The sequence below is a fragment of the Schistocerca serialis genome, chromosome 3 (assembly GCF_023864345.2).
Source record: "Schistocerca serialis cubense isolate TAMUIC-IGC-003099 chromosome 3, iqSchSeri2.2, whole genome shotgun sequence".
Lineage (NCBI taxonomy): Eukaryota > Metazoa > Arthropoda > Insecta > Orthoptera > Acrididae > Schistocerca > Schistocerca serialis.
The window spans coordinates 439,557,578-439,575,820 of NC_064640.1; the positions used below are offsets into that span (position 1 = coordinate 439,557,578).

Consider the following 18,243-nt stretch of genomic DNA (forward strand, 5'->3'; position numbering starts at 1 on the left):
AAGGAACAAGAAATATTTATATGAGGTACGTCTTCACAATCCAATATATGTACATGACACGTCCATAATAATTAATGTGAAGTGTTTTCAGGATGATTTATAGAGTCTGAGGTATGTAGTAAAGTCATACTATTCCAAGGATAACACTGAGTAGCATCACTCCCGACATCAAAAATTATAAGGAATACACTTCAATGATTGGCCTAAGAAATATTCAAAAAGCCAACAAGTTGCATATCTCACAGCATTATTTTGAATTTGTAGATAATCTAAAGAAAAGCATTCCTGGAAGTTGTTCTGATGTGGATAAGGACATGTGTGATTGAACAAAACTGTAGACCATTAAAATCAATACACATTTCCAAGAACAAGGCTACTCCTTTGTCTCCCCATCAAATGAATGTGTAAATAAAGTAAATCTTTCTTTCTGCAATAGAAAACACATGGTTACGAAAGTTCTTAACAGGTTAAAATTATATCCGACAGGGATTTGGAACTGGATTCAGTTTGAGTCCCAGTTTAGCATTAAGTCTTAATTTGTCAACAAGTTATCCAACATTAATAATTGTTGTCATCATTTTTCTGTTAATAAACATTTATTTACATTTATTGACATCTGATTTGTCTTCGTATAACTGCCAGTTACAGCTATCCAAATTCCAAGAGTGATACTTTGAAATACCATACACACATCCTGCCTAACCACCAAGAGAAGTTGTTACTGTAGATGCCTGTGTTCTATGCAACATCAAAATTTAATTAACACAAAACAAAAAGTAAACTACCTATTCAGGACTATTGAGTATTCCATTTTTCAAAACCAATATGAAAATTATAATATACAATCAATCACAGATGAACATCTTGCAATGAAACACAGTGGAAGACAGAAATAAAAGACAAGAAAACTCCTCTGGAGTAGAAGAAACTTAACACAAATGCAAAATAAAGTTATTTAAAACTTTAACATGCATATACTTGGAATTCATATAGTACATTGGACCATTAAAATGTTATAATGATTGTCAGAAACTTTTTTTTCAGGCTGCAGTCAATGTAGCAACAACACAGTGTTTCAACAAAGTATTATATTACAAAACATTTCATTCAGGTAATTAATGAGTCTACCTGTACTTCCATTGTTTTTTCCTGATTTCACTGCATACCTTGATTGTTCAATTTCTTGAAAATTTATGCTCACTTATCATCAGTTTTGTATGTTCTGGATTTTGGTGAACACGAGATACTATTAGATAGCATTTTTCTCCCTAATGCAGAGTGGTTGCAGTTAAGTCATTCACACAAATCATTCAAAACCAGCCAAGGATGAAGGTGTGACTGAGCAAATTTGACATTGACAACATCATTCCCTGTGCATTACTGAGCACACTGAGTGCATTGTTGAATCTTAGCTGTGATGTACTGCCTTATTTCCCATATTCATGACACCCTCCAATTACCACTGATTCGACTTACAGTATTCTCTACACTGAAAGATCTGCACAGATGAGTGGAGTATGAAATATACAGTGTAAGTATTTTCTTTATATGCTTCAAATACGTTATGTGCTCAGAATTATTAAGCTGATACGAATTGTCAAAATATATCAGTACACTGTGTTTCATCACACATAAAAGTAAAGAACAAATTAATCTGCCAACCCAATATTTCTGTGCACTCTTCACAGAAGCCAGTAAAATCATCTTTCTGGCAATATAAAATTAAGCTCTTCAAGTTTTGTTACACACTTACATCCAAAAGGAATCCACTGATGGGATAATATGCAGTCACTGTAAAATGAATCACTGTACAATGAATGTTGACATACAGGTCACAGAAGTTCTGTACAACTTTCACACATTTCTCAGATATCTAAAAAAAAGTCTATCACTCTGAAAAGACACACACTTGATTTTTGTAAACAAGTAAAACAACAATGGTGATGAAGTCTTTACTGTTTTTACATGAACTTTTGTTTTCTTGTGAACACAATCACTGCTGTTGTTGTTTCCTTTTGTACTGTGTTGGTTTCTCAAACACTTGCTTCATACCAGCAGCAAGAGTTGTGTGGAATTTCAGATTCTGAGCTGTTTCAGAAACCCAAGGGGAATCAAACTGCGTTGTATCCTGGTCCACCAGGTGCGTATATTTTGTACGCCCACTTCGGCCGAAATTTTTCACCTGCATTACCTTTGGCAGAATAGTTTTATCAAAGTGATCTTCCAAAGTTGCAGCTGAGAAATCACGTTTAAACAATTCTTGATCTTCATCCTATATTACAAACAAAAAGAAAACAAAGTTCCAGTAGAATTCATAACCCAATATAAAAATGCTGAAATCAAGAAATGCATGCAATTGCTGTAGCACTGAGAGGAATCAAGGAAAAAAACCATATATTACAAAGGCAAAAAATCCTAGATCTTCACCTTCATTTGTGACAGAAATAAAATACCCCCCCCCCCCCCCCCACACACACACACGCACAGACACAAACTTATTCCTGAAAACATTTTAAAATGAAAAAATACATTTGTTCACATTTTAGAATGAGGCCAACATCCGCAAGCAATATTTCTCAGAATGAAACTGTTTCAGTTCAATAACATAGATTAGTGGAGAGTAACGGGATCCTTAACTGTTTTTACAAAATTGGTAAGACTGGCTCTGCAATCTGTGCAAATCTTGCTATCGTGGAGGTCAAGGAAAATTTATTATGTTGCTATAATGCTCATCAAATTAATATTGGAAATTTGCAGCTGTATGTACATGAAAGGGGGAGAGGATACCTTACAAAATCAACACTATGCTGTTAAAAGGTAGTCCAAACTGTATCTTCTCCTGGTGTCCTCCACATGTATGAGGGGGACCAAAAAATAATAAAAATTGTTTTACAAAAAATCATTTATTTGACAGAACACTTTCAAAACTTAAACACCTTCAACATAGTGTCTGTCAGACATAATATACTTTTTTCAACACTTTTTATGCTGGTGGAAATAGTTTTTAAACTTGACTGAAATTTGCTGTTTAGTGCCTCCAGCATTCTTTTCCTCTTCTTCAACATCTTGAAAATACTTTCCTTACAGGATTCTTTTCTTTCTTGTGATTTAAAAAAAAACACAGGGGGGCTAAACCTAATGAGGAGAGGGGGCAAGGGGTGGGAGAAACTGTTGTCATTTGGTTTTTGGGCAAAAACTGCTTGCAACTCAATGCTGTGTGCACAGAGTCGTTGTTGTGGGACAAAAGCAAATCTCCTAATTGCCACAATGCAGGTGTTTTTCTCTCACTGTTTCACACAATCGTTTTAGTACTCCCAGGTAGTAATGTCAGTTAACTGCAGTACCCTGGGGAATGAATTCACGATGGATGATCCCCTTGCCATGAGAAAGCAAACCAACATGCCCTGGGATCTCACTTTTCCTTGCTCTCTTTGGTCTTGGTGATGATGGAGTCTTCTGCTCCTTGGATTGTTGCTCCATTTCCGGATCATATGCATAACACCATGAATCATCACCCGTTATGACTTTTGCCTCAAAATCTAGATCAATTTCTGACTGTTCCTTCACTTCCCAGCACATGCGCAAATGATTGGCTCTCTTGCACATGCAGAATGAATTTTGCCACAATATGTTTCATTTTCCATCAAAATTCATTTGTGTGAACTCCAGGATGTTCCAGCCATTTCCATCAACTCATCAACTGTTCGTTGCAAATTTTTGACATCTTTGGAGAATACCATTTTCGACTTTGTTATGAGATTTGAAAATGGATCTTGGCCAGAAAGTAGTCATTAAAAGAATAAAAAGTAAGAATTTGCAACTTGGAGTGGTTTTTTGTTCTACTGATTAAAAGAAGTTGCTGACCCAAGCTACTTCAGCATGCTGGAAGTTTGTAATTTATCAGCTGTTCTACTATGATTAAACATGACCACAATACAATTTTTTTCAATGTTTACGTCAATTCTGGAAGTCATGATTCATCTTCAACTGATAATTGACCACTTTTAAAATGAGAAAACCACTTGTAAGTCTTTGCCTGCCTCATAGCTTATTTCTCATAAACAGTCAGAAGCACTGGGAAGTTTTTGCTGCTCGTTTCCCCAACAGGAAATTGAACTTGATGTTAGCACATTGGCAAATGTCCGCCATTGAAAAATTCACAAAACACAAGAAACAGTCACGCTGACCACAATAATGTTTCTACATCAATGCCACTAGGACAACTGATACAAAATGGTCTCTAATGAAGGCATTTAGCAGGAGAATTCAGAACTAGTGTTCCACCAACTGCCAGAGAAAAATGCTCATTACTTTTGGGTCCCCCCCCCCCCCCCTCGTATGTCCTGCTTCTGGAAAAAGCATTAAACTAGTCTCACTGAATCACATTAGTTGTGTTCAATAGTTTGTAACACAGGTAGTGTGCACTTTGTAGCACTGAAGCCTCTTCTTTATATTCATATGATTTCCAAGAGGTTTGGGCAGCTTAACCACGAATATTTTGTTTATGCTGTTCCAGTTACATTGTTAATACTGACCTTATGGTCTCCAGACACATATTAAACTCAGTAGTTACTTTTTTATGGAAGTTGTCTTCTTTATTACAGATAATAATACTATTTAATGCTCATCCGTCACAATCAGTAACTGTATTTTGTCTTCCACTTCTGTGTTAGCCACATAAAGCCTTCCAAATGTGTGTGTCATCAAGGAACTACATACAGCAGGTCTTGATATCCACAACAGTATTGCAATTATTGTCACATATGCCTCTCCTAAGAAATTTACATAACTTTTCTCTAAATGAAATTTATGCAAGGACAAACAGAAAATTTTTCTGTCTGGCACAATTTTCATGAAGTATAGTTACTGTTATGGTTATATGTTCATTTTGCAGTAGCATAAACAAATTGATAACTTTATCAGCAGACTAGTTCTGTTTACCATACATGGCATTTGAAAGCATGCATGTTGGATGCATTTTGTTCAAATGTAAAAACAGTGTCATCATACAATTCTATGTTTTAGATAGGTTATAACCAATACACAATTATCCGTCCGCCCCTGGTAGTTGAGTGGTCAGCGCAACAGATTGTCAATCGTAAGGGCCCAGGTTCGATTCCCGGCTGGGTCGGAGATTTTCTCCGCTCAGGGACTGGGTGTTGTGTTGTCCTAATCATCATCGTTTCATCTCATCAACGCGCAAGTCGCCGAAGTGGTGTCAAATCGAAAGACTTGCACCAGGCGAGCAGTCTACCCGACGGGAGGCCCTCGTCACACACCATTTCATTTCACAGAATTATCCGAAGCTAAATGTTGATGTGAATCCTACCCTTCCTGAATTATGTATTAATCACTGCAATGAATGTGGGAAGAGGAACTGGGATAGAAAAAGAAATGAAACGTGTGGAAAGAGGATAAATGACCAAACACAGATTTAACTCTGCTCCTCCCAAATGTGAGTCCAGTGTACTAACAACTGGAACACCCAAATTGGTAAGAAGTGAAACTAAGGTACAAAACAAAGGAAGCATTTAGAGTAAGCTTAGGGGGTCCAAGACTAAGAGTGAATTGTTGAGTAAGCTCCAAATTTGCAGTTCTGAGGTACAGGTGTTGAAATCAAGAATCCATGTTGCTTCTGGGGTGAAGCGCAAACTAGAAATCCTTTGAAATAGGATACTATAGGCTACATACATGGTGTGTAAAGTTCTGGCAGAACAAAATTCTGCTGGTAAACTGGGGTGAGGGTTTGTGTCAGGTGAAGTGGGCAAGAGTAGAAAGGAGATGGGAAACAGGAGGGGAAGAGGTTTCTTTCATTGTTTTTTTTTAGATCATTAATACATCTGAGACAGAATAAGACAGCATAGGAAACCAGATTGTGGACTAGGCTGATTGTGCAACAAATTATGGTCCAAACTAATACATTTATACCTAACAAATAGGTTGTAGGACAAGGTCATTTTGTGTGAAAAGGATGGCAATCAAGTTTTTTTTTTTCTTGGTTGGTTTGGCATGTACTGAAATATAGAATTGGTTATCAATGAAATAAAGACCAACACCGTCATAGACAATGAGATTTTGAAAATTATCTGTCAAATGTTAGTCACTTGCATGTTCCCTGGGTTATAATGGCAGTCTCTTTTTATTGTGTTGAACAAGTCAATTTAAAACTCTAATACATTCACTCAGGGAAAAATACTACAACACATTGACCATTTACATGCCCGTCTCAAGCCTTTTTTCCCCATACAGTGATTTATATTCAACTATGTTTCATCTCACATGCAACATACACATTATATTACTACACATTAAGAAATTCTTCTATGAGTAGAAGGAGATATGAAGCAGATATGATTTCACTTTGTGTTTGAAGTTCCTTTAATTATCTATTACACTGTTGATATCACAGGGTAGATAGTCAAGGATCTCTGTACTATATACATCACTTCTTCCTGTGCCGCTAAGACAGAGTGCTGGATAACATGTTTCCAAAATGCCTAACTGTTTAAAGAGCTGTCTACAAGAGACTCTAGGATGAACATCACCTATTATTATTCCTATTACATGCTTCAACAAAACAAACATTTCTTTCCTCAAAGAAGGGTTGCCTCAGAATGCCATAACACATTCATGAATGAAAATAGAAAAGTCATTCCCTATATTTTTACCCAAAAAATCAGCAACTATCATTAATAAAGAAGTTGCAGAACTTAGACATTTAAGACGCCCTATAACTTTCGGTTCAGGTTTGTAATATAAACATGTAAGTATTTACAATATTCCATTTCATTTAGTGATTTAACCTCACTCATTATTTCCAATGGTGTGTTCCAAGTCTTACACAGAACAGAATTGCATGTATTGTGTTTTATCAAGTTTCAGTCACAGTTAATTTAGGCTTAAAGAAAATAACCAACTATTAATTTTCAATTTTTTTTCCATTTTCAAATATTGAAGTTTCTCTAATTGTATAGTCAGCACAGAGAACTACTCCTGCTTCTTAGTTATATGTTGGCAGAACATTTAGATAAAACAAGAATGAATCCAGTATTGATCTCTATGGTAGATTGGTATCGATTATTCAAGTTTCTGAAGATGCTGTTTCTTGTGAGCACTCACCAAGTTTCTTAATAGACAGGATAACAAGCAGTTACCAGTGCGTTCTCTGATACCATTATATTTGAGCTTCTCTAAGAGAATACTGAGAACTGTACAATCAAATGCTTTTAGTAAGTCACGAAAAATACCACCTGGTAGTTTTTTTTTTTTTTATTTAAATTTTGTTTAATATACTGTGTGAATTTAAGAATGGTGTATTCTGATGAGAGACCCTTTTGAAATGAAAAGTGACTAAGTACACACATTAACAAACATCTTGCATCACCCCTTTATTTCAAAATTTATGGCACAGAAACCTAAAACTGGCTCCAAGGCACTGTCTCTGGCCACTGAAGACAAGACTACTTAAATGTATAGCAGTAATTCTGTGTGCTTGTCTGTGACTCAACATCAACGGAGTAGTAGCCTATCCTTTTCATAATATTATCAGTATTCCATCCTGGATTTTCCATCGTTTTATTTTGGAATAGGTGTTTTATGGTTCTTGCATACATATTCTTTTCCCGTATCTTTGAGAAGGAGCTAAGCAGTGATACTGGTTAGTAATTAACTGATTATTAATCTGCATCTTACTACCCATCGTATTATGTGGTCTCACATGTGTTATATACAGTTTGATAGTTATGTGTTGCAGATTTCACTGAATACACTGCATGTATGTGAAGGAAAGGATTTTAGTAATTTTTCTGAGGTATTATCAACTCTGTGACAGTTTTTGATTTTTAGGGAGTGAACTATATTCCTAATTTTCTTTGCCAGTACACTGAGTAATTTTGAATTGGTTGTATGTGTGTGGTACTGACATCGCAAGTATTCTATTGCTATATCATTCGAAATGTCCATTCCAATCTTCTGAGTTACTTCCAGGAAATGGTTATTAAATGAACTGGCTATCATTGATTTCAAACAAGCTTATAATAGTATCAAAAGGGATCAACTCTGGAAGGCAATGCAAGAAGAAAGAGTACACAAAAAACTGATAAGACAGGTTCAAATGACTTTGAGAAGAACAGTATGCAAAGTAAAGGTTGAGGGCACTTTATTTAAGGCATTTGAAGTTAATCAAGGATTGCAGCAGGGTGACGTGCCCTCCACTACTCTGTTTAATGTCGCCTTGGAGAGGGTAACGTGAAAGAGACAAAGTGGCAACACTGGAGGAACACTGTTTAATGGAGTGATGCATGATATTGCATATGCAGAGGTTACTGATTTGTTATCCAGGAGGAAACAGGACCTGGAAGAAAAGCTTGGAAAATTAGGAAGATATGGAGTGGAAATGGGGCTGACAATAAATCACTCAAAGGCCAAGTATATGTTAACATCTGGGAAAAGGTATAGTGAAGGAGACAGAAGCATGGCTTTGAACGGGAAAGAATATAAAACCTGTGAGAGCTTTAAACATCTTTGGTCACTGATAACTGAGAATAATGATATGAGAGAAGAAATACATGCATGGATTGCAGATGGTAACAGGAGTCTGCACTGATTAAAGTATTTAAAGCAAGAAGCCTTGGTAGGAATCTGAAGCTGACTGTGTATTGTACCGTATTGAGACCTGTAGTGATGTATGATTCATAGACTTGGATAATGATGCAAAATGATGAGGAGTTGCAGAGATGGGAAAGGAAGGTAATTAGGAAAATATACAGGCCAGTGAATGATAGGGGGTTTTGGCGAATCGAAATAAGGAGATCAGAGAGTTGCATAACAAATCAGAGAGTTGTATAACAAACCAGATATCATGACAGAAATAAAGAATAATATACTTTGTTGGTTGGGACATGCAGAAAGAATGGTGGAGAGCAGCACAGTCAAGAAAGTTTTCAAAGGAAAACCATGTGGAAGCCATATAAGGGGCAGACCAAGGACCAGATGACTAGACAATGTGGAGGAGGACTTGAGAAGAATGGGAGTTAGAAGATGAAGAGCCAAAGCAGCCAGCACAGAAGAGTGGACAGAGATTGTACAGGCCAAGGCCCCACAAGGGCTGTAGTGCCAAGGAGTACGTAAGTAACTAAGCTATCGGACAAACTCTTATTCAGATTTACAAAAACACACACACATTCATACATGCACAACTCACACACACGTGGGCACTGTTGTTGCATCTCAATGCTCACAAATAACAGTGGCCATGTTTGTGTGGAATTTGTCTAATACCTTGGTTTGCTTTTCAATGTACTTTTTAATGTACCTGTCAGCTACTCAAAGCATCCTCTGTGTGGTGAGCAGTAATTTATCCTAATGCATATTGTACATAACATTTAAAACTGTTATGTCTGCCATTACACACATCCCTTGAATCAGCTTCCTTTGAGGATGTCTGAAACATTCTGTACCCTGTTCATTAATTACACCAATTTTTTTCATGATACCATTTCATTTTGACCAGGTAAGTTGATAGGAGGGCTTGCTGAAAATTAATACCTAAAAATTTTTTATGTGAAAACTCTGAAAGCTTTTTAAATGAAACAAACATTATTAGCATTCTACATCTTTATTCTTCATGTCTACATATTAATTTGTCAATATAGTCTCCCTGGAGACAAATGCATTTCTCCCAACACGAGACCAGTTTGTTGATACTGACACTGTAGAATGATGACTGTCGACGGAGCCACAACCTCACCTCTGCTTGCACCACTTTACTACCATGAGAGTGAAGTCCATGAAGGTGTTCTTTAAGGACTGGATACAGATGAAAATCAGATGTGGTCAAGTTGGGACCATATTGAGGATGACCAATGACAGTGAACCCAAGGCGTTGAATTGTTGCAAATGTTGCAGTGCTCGTATGTTATCTGACATTGTCATGCTGAAGGGGAGTGTGATCCATGTGTGGACAAACTCCTTGAATTTGAAACTCAATTACAGCACACTGTTCGTCATACATTAACATAGTTATGTTACACACTGCCATGTTACACACAACAATTTGGAGCCCTCTAGCTGTAGATGGCTGCAAATATTTAGACATGAATAATAAAGACATAGAATGTTAATAATATTTCTTTTATTTAAAAAACTTTACAAGTTTTCACAGAAAAAATTTGGAGGCACTAGGTTTCTGCATGACATACGTATGGTTACTTACAAAGTATGCACAGATAGGCAATTATCTGTGAAATTACGTTAATTTGTTGTAGGAAGTCCAATAGTTTTGCTCAGTCATGGGTAATGATGGTGTATATATCATTAATGTATCTGAACCAGAGGGATATCAGACTGCTACAAAGGTTCAAGACAAAACTTTTAAATATTTAAAAACAATTGAGCACAAAAGTGAAGTTAAACATTATAATTAAAACCAAGAGATGTAAATTCCAGTACAATTGACAGAATTACTTGAAACACATCACAGCACACACAACTTTCAGAACAGCAGGGTCCTTCTTTGAGAGGAAAGAGGACTGGGTTGGGTGAAGATGGAAACTGAGTTCCTCCATCGTGAAGGAGTGCCATGATCTATTTCAAACATTTCTACTGGCAGTAGAGGTAGCTGTTCCTCCTGAAGGTATGAACTGGCCAGGCTTTCTGTCTCTCTGTGATTTTAATTATTTTGAATTTTCCTTTATGTACAGTCAACCATGATGCAACTGACAAAATATAAGAATGACATACATAACACAAGCATTTACCCAGAAGAAAGCTTTCATTCAAAAGATAAGTACAGTAACTATAACTGTCTACTTATGGTGCTCCCGTATTAACCCTTTTGCAGCTGCTAGGACCGAATACCCAACCTGCCCGACCGGCTGAAGGGACGAAGGCATTGTGCGCCTCACTGGTGGGTAGCTGACTCAGTTCTATGACTGCTGCATGCTATGGCCATTGTCGGCTAATTGCACATTCCAGTGCACACAGAACCACTCTTCAATAATGTTCTTTATAAAACCCCTATCACACTGTACAGTCATTGTGTTTGCAGTTTTCAATAACCACAATAGATAAATTTAAAATTAATCCAAGCTTTCTGTTTTAAGTTTATCCTGAGATAGGAAAATGTTAGTTTAGATAAATGATAAATTGTGAATGGAAAATTCTGTAACAAGAGTTCTACACTAGCAATACATGTGCCTGCAATCTATTAAAATCTCATTAATATTAGGTCAATACATTTCAACATATATTAAGTTTTAAAGTGAACAGTTCTCAGTGAAGACTCCCATAATTTGGACTGTCTTCTGTTCCACATGGCACCCACTGTTGCTGAGAAACTGCAAGTATTTTGCTACACTGCTCACATTTTATAACGTCTGATAGATGAATTGTGTAGGATAATTCATGTCTTTTCACATTATACATGTATCATGCGTACTTAGTAGGTTAGGAAATCAAATTACAGATACTAGGCCATGCGTGCCATTTTCCGTTCTGTGTGACCACATGGGTTCTGAGAAACTGCAAGTATTTTGCTACACTGTTCGACCTGATACAACAGTTCTATACGATAATTCATGTCCTTTCACATGTTTGTATCATGTATTCTTTGTAGATTATGAAATCAACTTAAAGTTACTTGGCAGTGCATGCAGTTTTCTGTTCCACGTGGCTGCAAGAGTTGCTAAGAAGCTGTCAGTATTTTGCTACACTTTTAGCCCTTTGAACCATCTGATATGTCAGTTCTGGAGGATTATTCATGCCTTTTAACTTTATATATATTTGTATCATGTGTATATTGTAGATTAGGAAGCCAAATTACAGTTACTCAGTAGTATATGACTTTTCTGTCGCGCGAGGCTGAAGGTGGTGATGAAAAACTGCAAGTATTTTGGTGCACTGCGCACCTTTTGAATATCAGTTCATTAATGTAATACAGGCCCTTCCGATTATCAGGCCCTTCCGATTATATATCTGTTTGTGTCATTAGTCTTGTGTACATTAGGAAATCAAACTGTATTTATTCAATTTATGTCCAAGCAGAAAGTAACCTCTAAGCAGAAAAGAACCTGGAGCAGGTGAAAGCTGTAGCATTTTCTGACGGTACAAAGAAGAGCAGATAACAACGGCGCTGGAGGAATATTGGAGTGCAGACAACCGTGAGTCATCATTCTGTCGTGCCTATTTATCTGCTCCTGCGCCCAGCATCAGGCCTTCCTGCCTGTTGGGGGTACATGAATGCCCTTCACCATCTGTGTGTTCTACCTGCCGAGCATACAAATACGCCCATAGCTGTCTGGGTGCACAACCTATTGGGCATACACATATGCCCACAGCCACGAAAGGGTTAAAGCTATACAATGAGAGACAATAGCTGTGATTATTATATGTTGATAATGAATTATTGATAAGCAGAGGATAAAAGGATGCAAATGAGCAGCAGGGGAAGAATAAAGAGAGAAACATCAAAGACTAGATATATGGCAAGGGTGTTGTAAATAGTAAATGTAACTAGCACTAGGGAAGAAAAATAAGGATTTCAATTAATTACTAAGATTAAAAACTAGCGGAAGTGGTAAGATGACCGAAGGAAATTAAAAAGAAGAAGAAAAATGCTGTGATAATGAATCACTAAGAAAGTTGATGAAACAAATGAAGACACTGGGAAACAAAAATATAAATAATTTTCAGCTGTGACAAATTTTTAGGTGAGATTTAATACAAAAACAAAAGGACTAGTTTCTTATTATCATTACTAAAAGTGGACACGACAAAATATCTAACTGAAACAAACAAAGCAGTGAGGCACAGTAGTATATTACCACAATATTTTTTCATTGCCATAAATGATGACACTGCAGACACTCTAAGGTCATTTATACATGAGGAAATTCAGATACAGTTCAATGTAAAACTTAAGAAAAGCATGAATGATCCTGTCAAATGCAAACATTTCAACGAAGTCTTGCACAAGGCGGAATATCTCGCCAAAGGAAACATGATCAGAAGGTGAATAATAATCAAACTTTTATCATGCACAAAGTTGAAGCTCAATAAATGCACATAAACAAACTCAAGGCTTACAGGCTACGCTCATGTAGTCAAAACAGATATTCAATGCACTCACCATATAGAAAGCTCCCCGATGATAATATTTCTGTAGAAATTTGTACTTTCCTTTGGCTGCTTTGTTCGTGACATGTTTTGGATTGTTGCGTAGTTCAATTCTGCGTTCTTCTTCTGTCATATTTCTCAGCCGTTCAATTTCCATACGTTCTCTCTCAACCCTTGAATGATTGAAAATATTTTTCATTCACAAGTAATGTGGTCCCCCACTGATAGATGTGTTGCATAGCTCACATTCTTACAAGCATTTAAAATACTATTACTTCAACAAAACACACATTATTTGCAACTGAAATCATAACAGATAGCCCACATTGGAATCTTTACATATGGACTCCTCCTATTCTCTGTATGAATACATCAGATTTATGGTTGAAGTACAGGCACCCCACTCTATTCTACAACTTTCATAATTACTGTATGAATAGAGTGGTGAAACAGACAGCAGGCACACAAAAAGTAACCAAAAGATCAATCAGGGGATGCCCACAAGGGTCAATTTCCAGGCCAGTATTTTAGAATTTGATAATCATACATCTCTTGAGCCAATTGGAAGGGGATGGTCAAGGTAAATTGTATGTGGTGTTTGGGAGGTCAAAGAGCTGAGCTGGAGAGAATGGCATATGGGGTCCAGTACCAAATCCAGGGACAAAGTAGACAATGAACTATTGCTCCACAGATAACTAAAAATACACAGTACATCAGTTTTTCCCTAATACTTGTGAATACCTAACCCTTAGTCACAGAAACCACAGCTAGGACACAGTACCTTGCTTGACTCTGTGGACGTGTATACATGTCCTGCTATGCGAGTTGCCAGGTGCTGTGGATGTGTATCCAAGCATCACTTGAGCTTTTCTACAGTGCTATGGACGTCTGTATGCAATATGAGCTGCTGAATTCTCACTGCTGCTGACAAGTTACTTCCAAATATTGATGGAAAAAAAAAGTTTCCATTATTTATCACACAAAATATGTGCCTCATTTAGGACACATGAAAATTTGATATGACCAAACGATTCACGAGCTGCATGGACATGAATAGGTGTGTAGTGTGTGTGTGTCAGTCAGATATAAAACCCAATAACTCGAGAATGAAGTGAGATATCATTCTGCTCTCAGTTTTAAATAAAATTTTGATATCTTAGCTATATTTCGTTCACTGCAATGTAAGAGCTAAAACTGACTACACAATGTTTGCGCAGTGCATTCTTACTTCTGCAATCTCTTTAAAATTTCATTCAATGTTTAACTTCATTTGATGCAGCAGAGTAAGTATGACGGATAATGAAAAGAAATTCAGTTCTTTATCGAGTGAAGATACCGGACTGTGAGATGTGCAAAAATCAAATATCTTCACTAACAGTTTTCAAAAAATCGAATGATAAATATTACCTATCAGCTGGAATACTGTCTCTCAGCACAGGAATCAGCTTTCGGTAAGCAGTACAGCCACAACAAAAGCCGCTCTCAGCACTGAATGCAAAGAGCACATCCGCAACAGTGAAAGGATTAATAGTACATGGCCTGTATCCAGCTTACTAGAACAGATTCAACAGGAAAGAGAACATGTGTGAGTGTGGTCACAGGAGATCACCCGACCATATCAACTCTAACCCTACCACTTGTAATGGAATTAGAGAATTTACGGAGACAAACGAATTCCCATATATACCCCTAAGAAACTGTTAATAGTGAATGACAACAGACAATATTGCTCATAAAATTTCACGACATGCCTAAGACAAATACTATAGGATATGACACTTATCAAATCCCCTATTCCGCACAGCACATTTGTAACAACAGCAGTAGAAGTGATACTGCAAATGGAAATGTGTGATGACAAACTAGCACGTGGAATTAGTGTTGTAAAAGATGTGGGTATTGTACATCACTTTATAAGCTGATGGTCTTTACTCTAATGGTCCTCTTTACCCCTAACTATGTTTAACAGAGAGGACTGGAGGGGAGGGTGACTGATGGTTGTAAGGAAGAGGCAGCAGAAGCACAGGACAGGAATATGGCAACAATGAGTTCATTCTGCCTGCAGGCAGGAGTTGTGCAAGGCACTCAATGGTGTGGATGAGTGGTAGGAGAGAGAACAGAGGAGCAGGAAGACGGAAGAGGAATGTGTGAGTGCATGATGAGTGATGTTCTGGTCACAGGGGAGGAGTGGAGGTGACTGCGATGCAGGGGCTAGGGGAGAGATCAAGGCCAGGACGATTACAGGACTGACCATCTGTTGCAAGGACAATTCTCCCAACATCATCATCTCTGATTTATGTAGCTAAAAATCATCATTACAACACATCCTTTGAACCCCCAGTCACCCTGATCTCAATCTCTGCCAGCTGCGGCCTCATAACCACCTACACTCCTGTTCCAAGAGCCTAACTGCACTCATCTTGCACTTACACCCTCCTCTTCCAGTCTTTCCCCTCCTGTTCTATCTTCACTTTTAAATTTGCCCTTACATGCCAATGAGTACCATGCCCAATTCCACTTGCCTGCATCCAGAACAAGTTCACTGGTGCCTCATTTGTATCCCATGTGCCTGCTGTTTCTCACTCCCAGTTGTATACCACCCTACCCCATACCTCCTTTCTGCTCCGTTCATCCTTTATTCTACTGACCACACCACCCAATGCAACACTTCACTCCTGTTAGGTTGCAGTGCTAGCACAACGAAGTCAGCCAGGACAATGCAGCTGTTTAGGTGTCTATGTACTTTATAGGTTGAAAGGAGTTGTCTGAAAGCATGTACTTAATGACGACTCAACATCTCTTCAACTCAGAACCTCAGTTCCTTCCATTATTCAAATTACCATATGTTTGTACATATATGGTAAAAACAAGATAACTAAAAAAAAACACTGTCCTTTTCTTCGTTTTCACAAGGAAGTATTTATACTTACGCTTCTCTCTCTTCACGATCACGTTTCAATCTCTTTAACTCCCGCAGTTTCCATGCTTCATATTCAACTTCATCATTTTCATCATCAGTATTAATATCATTTAAGGAAGGTTCTTCCGTTTCTTTCACAGCCATTTCTTTGCGAACCTCATCTTCTACCATCTGCACAAAAGAAGAAATGGAACACATTACTTTTATGACACAAAATATCTAAACAGTCACACCACTCATTGCGTTAAATCAATACCACCTAAATCACAAGGTCTTACAACCCTCTGCCAATAGGCATACAGTCAGTGCCACTTACTGGTATCAGTGCGACCTAGATGCCTGTAGGAATGCTATGTGGAGCCATCTAAACAACTGTTTCGGGGCTGTAGTGTTAGTGAGTTGAATTCCCTTGGCACTTGTTACTCCCATACCCGTGACTCAGGTCTTTGATGTAATTCCCTTGTGAATTTCTGCTCTTTGAAGTGTATACAGCCTGTAGCAGTTCAGAAGTGATCATCACCATGATGAATAAGTGTTGTGTTCCTGGTTGTGATGGTAATTATGACGAGAAGAAGAAGAAGATGTTTACACTGGAAACCATAGAGATTCACAATGACACAACACAAGAGTGATGCAGATAAGGTTGCTCATTGGGAATCCTGTGCAGAAATGTTGCATTGGATAGTGGACAAGATATTCCTGAACACAATAGTCTTCAGTGATGAGTCAACATTTCATACCAGTGTCATAGTGAACACCCACCACTGCAGAATATGGGGCAGCAAAAATCCACATGCAACCATGGAACATGTTTGTGACAGCCTCAAAGTTAATGCTTTTTGTGCCGTTAGCAAATTCAAAGTGTACAGCCCTTTCTTATTCACAGAGAAAATTGTCACTGGTATTGTGTATCTGGATATGCTAGAAAACTTTTTAACTCCACAGATGAATGAAGATGACCAAGATGGGATGGTTTACTTCCAGCAAGATGATGCAGCACCTCATTTCCTCACAGAAGTCCAAGGTTTCTTCGATAAGTTGGTGGACTGGCTGTGAAGAGCCAATCACATGGCCACCTTGCTCCCCAGACTTGAAACCACTGGGGTTTCATTAAAGACTGTATGTATGTTCCTCCCTACCAAACAATTTATCTGACCTAAGAAATTGAATCTACACTGCCATTAGACAAGTTATGCTCGATTTGCTGCAGTGAGTGTGAGAGGAAATTGATTACTGAGGGATGTTTGCCGCATCACAAACGGTAGTCACATTGAATCAAAATGACACTTGACACTAATGTAAAACTTGAGGTTGTTTGCTACAAAATCATGCATCTACCAATTCTGTAAGTTATCTCAATAAATTTCTGTAACATTTCAAAGTTAAAAAGTATTTTTTGAGTCACCCTGTAGTTTGAAAGGCGCCTCATTGTGGATCTCCATTTGGCCAGCAATCATGCCAGATCTGCGGGGCATTTGGCTGTGACAGTGGCTCTACGTTGGATTGCATCAGAATGTGAAGATAGGCATGCTCATTGTCAAGAGCAGGACTACAGAATCAGTGTCCCATGAATAGGCTGCCACTACCACCACAATACATACAGAAGAAATATTAGGGTATAACGTCCCATCTACATTAATGTCATTAGAGATGAGGCAAAAGCTCAGATTGTTTTGCTAAGAACTGGGAAGATAATCAGACATGTCAATTCAAAAGAAACATCCAAGCATTTTCCTGGAGTGATTTAGGGCATTCACAGAAAACGTAAATCTAGATGGCATGAGGCGAATTTGAACTGTCGTCCCTCCGAATGTGAGTAATGTGCCCTACACAAATGGCTACATTTAGACTGGTGCCGTGACCAGGAAGCATGAATGGCATCTCACTGTGTTCAATGATGATTCATGATATCCCATTACCCTAGATGGTCATTGTAGGCGAGTACGGCAGAGAACTGGGGAGAGGTCCTATTTTTCCAATGTTTCAGAGAGTCACAGCCACATTACTCTTGGCATCATGGTATGGGGAGACATCGGGTATGACTTCAGGTTATGGCTGGTAGTGACTGAGGAAGCTCTGCTGGCACAAAGGTATGTCACGGACATCCTGAGTCCTCATATGTTACCTCTCACACAACAATATTGTGCTGCCATTTTTCAACAGGACATTGCTCATCCATACATGGAATGCATCTCTACAAACTGCCTGCA

The 18,243-nt window shown here is 37.9% G+C and overlaps 1 protein-coding gene across 1 annotated transcript in view; it reads right to left on the reverse strand.

The window, feature by feature from the left end:
* Positions 1-577: 577 nt before the first annotated feature.
* Positions 578-18,243, reverse strand: part of LOC126470329 (microfibrillar-associated protein 1) — a 62,055-nt gene continuing 44,389 nt past the window's right edge. The window contains exons 6-8 of the mRNA XM_050098114.1: positions 16,044-16,204; positions 13,127-13,286; positions 578-2,272 (exon numbers count right to left, since the gene is read on the reverse strand). Of these exons, the coding sequence (XP_049954071.1) occupies positions 1,994-2,272; positions 13,127-13,286; positions 16,044-16,204 (600 nt within the window). The 3' untranslated portion in view covers positions 578-1,993. The remainder of the gene's footprint in view (positions 2,273-13,126; positions 13,287-16,043; positions 16,205-18,243) is intronic.